This window comes from Zophobas morio, unplaced genomic scaffold (assembly GCF_036711695.1).
Source record: "Zophobas morio isolate AGI-343-1 ecotype UQ-CSIRO unplaced genomic scaffold, CSIRO_AGI_Zmor_V1 ptg000362l, whole genome shotgun sequence".
Taxonomy (NCBI): domain Eukaryota; kingdom Metazoa; phylum Arthropoda; class Insecta; order Coleoptera; family Tenebrionidae; genus Zophobas; species Zophobas morio.
Genome location: NW_026972466.1, coordinates 66,249 through 74,885, shown reverse-complemented (window position 1 = coordinate 74,885; position 8,637 = coordinate 66,249). Strand labels below are relative to the sequence as shown.

Sequence of the window (8,637 nt, the reverse complement as noted above, 5' to 3'; positions counted from 1 at the left end):
TAGAAGTTTTCAAAATAAAAAATTTACTAAAATCAAAAATAATATAGGCATTTTATTAAATGACTATAGTATTCCGCCATAGTTAAAGCCAAAAGCAAAGAAAGGTGCTAGGAAAGTGATACAGGGAAGTATACTTAAAAGTGGTAGTAAACAATTGCTTCTACCTTTGTAATAATATAATTTATACTTATTGTAAATATTGTACAGCAATATGTGCCGTTGATATTAAATAACGGGAGGAGTGGGGAAGAGATAAACAAAACAACAATGAGGGCATTATAAAAAAATAAGGAGAGTAAGTAGCAATAATATGAAGAGTTCAAAATTTTTTAGTACATAAAGCTGATACGCAAGCGGTGATGGGGATTCGCAATTAAACTTGTAAAAAATTAGGAACTCCTTCAGGAGGGAAACAGGGAAGGAACGGTGTGTAATTTAATTGTGCGGACCCTTAAAAATCAGTGGTTTAAAGTATGCCAATTTTGGCGTTTTCGGAGTAGTTTACTGCTTTTTATTACTCTACTATTATAATTTTGGGTTCTAGAAACTAATTTATTAAATATTTTCTTTTAAATTTGTTACAGTATTACATATATTATCATGTAAATAATAATAAATGCTTCTTATATAATTTACAATTATTGTATGATAAACCTTTTTTCGGAAAAAAAAAAGTACTGGATAATTCTCTTTAGGTGTGTTTGTAACGTAATATATATTAAGGACAGTCTTCTTTTTTATATAATACCCACATTAATAATGATATTTATGGAAAGTCACGAATTTTCGGATACAACTGTAACATTTTTAATTAAAATAATTTCCTGAAACATGCAATTCCAACTTTCATCGAGCGAAAGCCCTTAAGTTGAGTATCCCTCCTCCGTTAACCTTTTCCAGACTTACTTTGCGCTCCTCCTTCCTTCGTTCGTTTCAACATCACACCTTTTTTTCTGTAGTAAACACTTTTATTTATATATAATTGCTTTAATGTATACTTATATATCCCCATGTTACTCATCTTTTATTCTTACAACCAGGCTCCTCGCTATGTTAAAATTTCTTCCCTTTAAAAGATTTTTTACACGAGTAATTAAATTATTTCGGTTCCAGAGTCCTATAATGTTTTATAGCATTATATAATTTTTTGCTTAGTATATTTTTATCATTCCTTTAACCGCTTTTATATTGTTTTTATTTTATTTGGTTTTCATTTTGTCTTTAGCAATACTCTGCTGTCTCCTTAGAAGAACCTTTGACTCATATAAATTATCGATCTATTCCCAGCGGTAATTATATTTTTTCTTTTAGATCTTATGTAAATACTTTCAGGTTCTAAATTTTTAAAAGGTCTTGTTAACACCGAAGTTACCGTGCTTAAGAATGGGTTAACCGTTGCTACTTACTATGCCAAAAGACCCATTTCGAAGATTGGCCTTTTTGTCGGGGACGCAGGTGTCTCCTCAGATCCTGCCCTAGCTACACTCCTCCGTGGCGTTTTTTTTACTGTATAAATTTTATTTTACGTCATTTTTTATTATCGGTTTTTTTATTTGTTTTTTTCCAGGAAAATAAGAAAACTACTACCTTTGTTAACAGGAGATCCATGGATTTAATTGGCGCCAATTTTAATTTACGATCTGCTAAGGAATTTTTTGCTGTTTCCGCTTTTGCTGAACGCCCCTTCGTGTAATATTATAAATAGTATATCTTAATAGGCTCCGAGTAATACTCTATAATAATCTATAGTTCAAAGTGTGTTGAGTTGATTGCTAATGCACTGAGCAATAAGTTCTACCGTTGGGAAATGGAGGATGCCCTCGAAGACTTACTGACAGAAAATGAATTTGTTCTATTATAAGAACTATAAAATGTTTCAATTTTTATTAATAATAGCCTTGAAACTATTATGTAGGCTAAAGCTGACACTTCTCTTTATCTCTTGGACTGCTTACACAGCGTTTCTTTTCGATGTTTTTAAAATACTTTTTAAGCTTTTATAAAAGAAACTTTGAATTTTTTTTTAGCTGGACTTTCGAATTCTCTTGTTCCCCAGGCATACAAGCTAAAGTCTGTAAGTTGCGACTGTTTGGAGCGCTACGCTCGAGACCGTTACACTGGTGCTAACTGCGTGCTGGTCGGCGTTGACGTGGAGCACCAATTTCTTGTTGATCTCGTTCAGGTTGACTTTTTACACTCAAAAGCTAATTTTTTTATTAATATATCTTTACTTATGCAGAAGAGTTTTCTCTCGCAAATTAAAAAAGGGATTAAACTTAATCCGTCAAAAGATCTTTTTAAAGGTTAGCTGTCTCCATGACATATTTTAAAACAAATTTTTCAAAGTATGGTTAAAAAAGTAACGTTATAATAAAATCTTGATCTTTTAGTTTTAGCAGTTTTTAAAAAGCAACTATAAGATCTTTCAACTTACTTTATTACATGCTAATCTGTAATTTTTTTTAAGCATTCTCAAAGTTTGGCGAACATTTAGTAATATTTGTATATTACTTAATTTAAGTTTATGATTTTTTACTATTAACAAGGTTGTAGTTAAAGATAATCATGTTTTTTTTATATTCACTAAATTACTATATTTTTCATTTTTTATGTAGTTCTTTTAAGGACATGCCTTTTATTATAATCTGGTTCATTTCCTTTTTACAGATCGTAAGAACACTTGGTTGTAGCAATAAAAGTTTTTTTATCTTTTAATTTACTACGTACAATTTGTAGAGATTTGTAATTCCTTTAAATTCCAAAAAACTATTTAATATTTTTTGGTTTCCTTTCTGCTTTATTTTTTTTACAACTTTGAAAAATTTAAGTACGTGTAGTTTCTTATTTTATAATGAAACTATTTAATCGTTATTATAAGGAGGCCGCGATTTACGCCTGGAAAGCCGAGGAACAAGGTCTACTGTTCTTCTTGGCTTTGCAGGTTTCTAATCCTGAATTGTTGCGTTATACTTTTGTATTTATATTTAAGTAATACCTTAAGTTTTATAAGTTTGTTAACTTTACATCTCGTTTTTTATATAACTTCAACTCGACTGCATGCTTATACCTAATTTTGGTAAATTTTAACTCATGGATATCTTTATGTACTTATCCACCCTTTCTATGAAAATTATCACATCAACCTTGAATGATTTCTCATTGGTGTTATTACTACTTTATTGCCTATTTTGTGATCCCTCGGATTTGTTCATTAAGAACGGGAGACCACGTGTTATAAAGTACTAGTGTGCTTAGCACGTAGTTGAGTATTATCAGTGAGTGAAGATATGCTTATTTTTGGAATCACAATACTCACTTGAAGCCAGAAATTTTTACTTGCGACATTTTTTAACACAGTATAATTTGGACTTTATAATTATAATGGTTTCTAACTTACTTTCTTGTTTTTTCAACAGTACATATATTTTTTAATAAGCCGAGCTTGTTGAAAACTTTACCGTTTCCGGAATTTTTTAAGACTGTTAGCAATTGACTTAAAGAATTTTTGATATTCTATTTTTAAATAGAACTTTTTGTTTTTTAAAAAAATATTTTATTAATATTTTATTTGGTTTAATAATAATCTTTAAACACGTTTTTAGGATTTATAAGTTATTATAGTAAAGATTCCTATATTAGCTGCCACTTATTTTTTTTTAGTATTTGATTTTCTTTACACTTGTATGTCTTGCCTTAGAGATAATATTTTATTTCTTCGAATGTTTTACTTTCAATATTTAATTTTTTTTTTAAGGCGGTCAATTAGGAGAAAAGGAATCTCTTGCGTATGCACTACTGCGCTTGGCCCTTTGTGCCGGCCCTTCGACTAGTTGGGGCCAAGATAAATCTAGACTAATGAATACGTAAATTCTTCTTATACTTTTTGCTCTATTATGAATATATAAAACTGATCATTGTTGTTTTGAGCTATTATGTTTTCTTAATATATATAGTTCACTATATTTTTACTATTTCTTTTTTACAATTTATAAGTATAAATGGAATCAAACTTATTGAAGAGGGCAAACTCACTTCTATCAGTGCTTCTTGCCTTTCCTACCTTCATTCAGGGTAACATTGATTAAAATTTTATATATATGTTTGTATATTTTCTATTCCTATTAAAAAATGCTTGACCTAAACTTTTTTTTTATATTTATTTTACTTTTTTATTTACAAACTAATATATATATGGTTGCATACCTTTTACTTTCTAAATTACTTTATTTTTTAAACATTTTATATTTAATGTATTAGTTATAACCTTTATTTGTTTGCAGTTTATTTTTTATTGAGATCGTTGGGGAGGGAAAGTATATGAAGAAAATAATGACTACAGTCGCTCAAGCTTTGAAAGAAGTTAGAGAAAAGGTTGAGGCCTTATTTATTTATTATTTCTAATAAATATATTGATAAAAATAATAATATTGTTTTAATATGGACCTTTTTTTAGGAGCATCGTATCTTTTAAAGGGTAATAAAAACTTATAAAGCATTTGCATTGTATTTTTTTTGTGACTTGTCCCAAAAAATTACTCCATATCCATTATTTGTGTGCTTCTTGTTATAACTTATATTTCCGTTGAAAACCATCTTAGGGAATACATTTTATTAAAAATATTAATAAATAAACTTTTTTACTGTTTATCTTTACGATTAAATCTCATTACATAATTTTTTTACTAATAAGTACTTCACACCCCTTTTCAGAAGATATGGTTTATATAATAAACCTTGTATATATCTTATTACTGAAACCTTTTATTTTGTTCTAGACAAAAAAATTATATTACTAGTGCCTTATTTCAGGTATTAGTGTTAAAAACAGTAACAGTTTTAGTTAATTTCATTACTTAATGGAAAAAGAGACATTCATTTTCTTCTTACTAATATTGGTGTTTATAATTATATACACTTCATACTTTTTTTTGCTTTACCAAATAATTTTTTTTAATGAACAGTTGTGAATCTAACTTGAATTTTTAAGTTGTTTATAACTTTTATGCACCGTAACAGTTGCGTTAACTATCTGTGAGCGTACAACTCATGTCATCAATATTACCAATAAGGATATGACTATACATACTTATTTTATAAATTATTACAATCGTTATATATATATTAAGCAAGCTAGGAATGTTGAGGATGTTCATTTTATTTAGTAATGCAGGTTTGAAGTTCCGTTATTATTTTTTATTTAACTGAATACAAAGAAAAAAATATCACATAACGTTTTGCACAAAATTATATTTTTTTAAGGGCTTGACTGCGTCAGAAGTTGCTCGAGCCCAAAAACTTCTAAAAAGAGAAGCATTAAACTGTTTTAGTGCAAATTTACTACTTGACGATATTGGACAGCAAGTTTCATTTATTTATATATATAATTAACTTAAAACTTTCTAATAATAGTATACTTTCCTATATCTTTTACAACTGTTCTCTTTTTTTAATGTATTTCTTTTAACTATTTTCATCAAAGTTATATTTCTATGTAAACCCTCTATATTCACTATCAGTTACATTGTATGCTTTTAAATTGTTTATTTGTTGTTTCGCCTTATCATTACTTTTTATTCTTGAAAGTTTATTTTATAAATGAATAACACAATAATTCTCTCCAATTATTAAACTTCTAGAATTTGCCTATTTTTTTTAATTATATACATTATTCATTAGAAAGAAATGCATATGGACTTACTAATTTTTGTCCTTTAGTTGCTGTTCAAAGGAAAATATAACCCTGTTCATGAGATTCTAAAAAGAATTGACTCGATTTCTTTGCAAGATGTTTCTGCTGCTGCCAAAAAGCTGGCGAATCCCTCCATGGTGGCCTACGGGGTCGTGGACACCGTCCCATACCTCGACCAACTCGAACTATAGACTCACTTTTACTTAATAAATTCATTGATTACTTCGTTTAAAAAATCTTTTGTATCTCTATCAATTAAGGAAAATAAATTTTGCTATTATTACTTTTGCCCGATGTCTGGGGTATCAATAAAAATTATAATTTTATTGTTAAACTTTTTGTTACTGATTAAGAATATGCTAAATCTTCGTACTAATTTTTTTATTTTACTTTATTACAAAATATAAACATTATTATTTATTTTTGGATTAAAGTATCATAAGGAATAATAACAGCTGTGCTCGATTTAAAATTCTTTCATTCTTCTTAATACACCTGTATAGTATAACCTTCGGCTTGGACTGAATATGTGGCAAAATATTTTACGATCACGATTATTATTTTTCTTGGTAGCTCGTTAAGAATTTTTTCAGTACAATATAAATATATTTCTTTTTTTGTATGTAGACCTTCAAACGTATCTAAGCTTATCTACGTAGTTTATATATTACAATTAAAAATTAACTTATATTTTTTTTAAGTTTTTTGTAATATTTGCCTTTAATAAATTTTAAAACTTTCAATCCTTTTTAAAAATTTATTTACATGTTTTCACATTATACTTATTGTTGTTTCCATGTATACTTGTACATGGCAGAACTAAGATGGTCTCATTTTCTTGGTGCATGCGTGAATCCGTGGATTGTCTTTTTTTTGTTTTGGATTGTAGCAAAGTCCTCCTGTATAAACATCAGTGTATTCAGATATTTTTCTTTTACTAGATTATGCTTCCTTGTATTAATCAACTAAGATTAAGTGAAATATTTTTACATATTAAGTTTGATCAACTTTACATGTTTAGTAAACAGCCACATGAAAATTAGCAATACGTTTTCTCGTCATTTTCCTTACTATTTAGTTAACTAAGTTTTACTCTTTTCATTACATATACCTTAACCACGTGCGTTAAATAAACATAAGTTAGTTGTTGAAGATCCCTTAGGAAAGCTTCGGTCTTCCCTTCTTATCTTCCTCTTTTTAGTTTAAAAAGGGTTCTGACATTGTTGTATCTTTAAAGTGTTGATTACGTTGGGTATTAATAGTCAAACAAATTATGGAGACCACTATATACTGAATAAAAAGCGAATTTTCTATCTGAATTTATTCAAAATAATTTATTGTTAAACTATAAAAAGTCAACTTATCCTTTTTCCAATAATTAAAAGCAGATCTTCTATTTGCTTCTGAAAGTCGTGTTCCTTATCATTTATAAATACAAAATCCCACTATTATAAAATAGCAAATAGTACTAACTTAGAGTATTTAACGATAAGTAAAATTTATCAATAATTTTTTTTATTATTAAAAAATTATAAAGTATTGAAAGTGAGACGTTTAAGTAAAAAATATATTTAATAAACAGAGTAAATAAAAAAATATTATATTATAGGAAAGTACTAAAAACTTAATACGTCGTTGATGTTATCTAGTCCGCACTCACTTTCACAGTCGTCCACACCCTCTGTAAAAATATACCCTAGCCAATAAAAAGTTTTAATAAAAAACTTAACTACCTATATATGGTATACCTAAAAATCTTACCATGGCTTTAGTAAAGAAAATTACCTCTATTAATACGCTCTTCTTCTGAGCAAATAACGCGTACAGAAAAACATTTTTGCTTATATTTCCTCTGGTTGGTAAAGCTTGTTTATAAATAACCGCAAAGAATACTTTTTTCAAGTAGCAAATACTCGAAAGTAAAGTAGGTCGTTGATTCGCCGAGCATCAGAAAATAACCAAACTTTATATCTTCCCTTTAAGGCTTCTGCAACAGCTAGTTCTTATAGATAATAGAAATAATAACATTAAAATGTTGGCTTTAAGTCAAGTGCGTTGACTAGTTAAACATTTTATTATCAAAAGGTAAAGAGAAATGCTACCAACGAAAACATAGGGGTCCTCCTTCCTTTTTACCGCGCCCCATTTTATCATATCTGTAACAAAAATAGATTAGTTTTATAATTAAAAAGTAAAATAAAATATAATCATGCCAGAGCGATATATTTCTTTATAAAAGGAAGAATCTAGAAGCTTAGAAAAGTCAAGACCGTGTGCTTTTGCAAATTCTCTCTTTATAGGCTCAGATAGCCGACATATAATGCAATCGGAACCAAATCTTTACAAGTTTGAAGTGATATATATAATTGGTATACCAGAAAATAAACAACACCAAAAGACATGTTTATAAAAAAAAGTTTTATATAATATTAAAAACTATTTTACGCCTCTTTTATTTTGCAAGCAATATAATCCTTGCCACTCTTTCTTTTTCCGCTTAACACTACAACTGCTTGTACACACATTAAGGCAAATATTTCATATTTTAGAACTTGAACTGAGGGAGCAAGCTGGTGGAATTCAGCACTCAAAATTAATTTCAAATCTCTTATGCCTCTAAGGGGATTGGCTTTAAAGACGGTTCGAACAAATTTTAGCATACTCAAAACTTCGCCATTATTCACTTTTTCATTATTCCACTCTCATTATAGCATATTTCGATACTCGTGAAGAAGTTTTTTAGACAATATTTAAACATTAGACTAAGAAATTTTTATGTTGAGTAAAGCGATATTAAAGATAGATAAAACGAACATAGCTTTAGGGATTTTGACAAATGACTATCATATTAACTTTATTACAAAAGTTGTACTGTATTACACCAAAAGTTAATCTCCATTTGAAACAAAAGCTGCCTAAGTAGGTAAAGCTGTTAGGTTATACCTTTT

General features: G+C 28.3%; 2 protein-coding genes across 2 annotated transcripts; one reads left to right on the top strand and one right to left on the bottom strand.

The window, feature by feature from the left end:
- Nucleotides 1-922: 922 nt before the first annotated feature.
- On the top strand, nt 923-5,903 carry LOC135120264 (cytochrome b-c1 complex subunit 2, mitochondrial-like). The gene is made up of 15 exons (XM_064044566.1): nt 923-958; nt 1,041-1,089; nt 1,226-1,289; nt 1,351-1,508; nt 1,568-1,689; nt 1,750-1,849; nt 1,916-1,973; nt 2,028-2,182; nt 2,240-2,303; nt 2,879-2,941; nt 3,755-3,863; nt 3,994-4,071; nt 4,281-4,371; nt 5,260-5,361; nt 5,716-5,903. The coding sequence occupies exons 2-15, from the start codon at nt 1,051-1,053 to the stop codon at nt 5,878-5,880; spliced, it is 1,368 nt and encodes a 455-aa protein (XP_063900636.1). The 5' UTR covers nt 923-958; nt 1,041-1,050; the 3' UTR covers nt 5,881-5,903.
- A 1,141-nt stretch (nt 5,904-7,044) lies between these two features.
- LOC135120266 (phosphomevalonate kinase-like) lies at nt 7,045-8,356 on the bottom strand. Its single transcript, XM_064044568.1, has 7 exons — nt 8,135-8,356; nt 7,903-8,027; nt 7,792-7,845; nt 7,603-7,691; nt 7,475-7,541; nt 7,321-7,385; nt 7,045-7,134 (listed from the first exon to the last, which is right to left on the bottom strand). The coding sequence occupies exons 1-7, from the start codon at nt 8,347-8,349 to the stop codon at nt 7,045-7,047; spliced, it is 705 nt and encodes a 234-aa protein (XP_063900638.1). The 5' UTR covers nt 8,350-8,356.
- Nucleotides 8,357-8,637: the final 281 nt, after the last annotated feature.

Excerpts from the sequence above, each read along its gene's own strand:
- LOC135120264 (XM_064044566.1), top strand. The coding sequence starts at position 1,051 with ATGTTAAAATTTCTTCCCTTTAAAAGATTTTTTACACGA. Across the intron at positions 3,864-3,993 it reads AAATCTAGACTAATGAATAC|TATAAATGGAATCAAACTTA; the intron begins GTAAATTCTTCT and ends ACAATTTATAAG. Across the intron at positions 4,072-4,280 it reads CTTTCCTACCTTCATTCAGG|TTTATTTTTTATTGAGATCG; the intron begins GTAACATTGATT and ends ATTTGTTTGCAG.
- LOC135120266 (XM_064044568.1), bottom strand. The coding sequence starts at position 8,349 with ATGCTAAAATTTGTTCGAACCGTCTTTAAAGCCAATCCCCTTAGAGGC. Across the intron at positions 7,386-7,474 it reads AGAAGAGCGTATTAATAGAG|GGTATATTTTTACAGAGGGT; the intron begins GTAATTTTCTTT and ends TTTATTGGCTAG. Across the intron at positions 7,135-7,320 it reads GACTAGATAACATCAACGAC|TGGGATTTTGTATTTATAAA; the intron begins GTATTAAGTTTT and ends ATTTTATAATAG.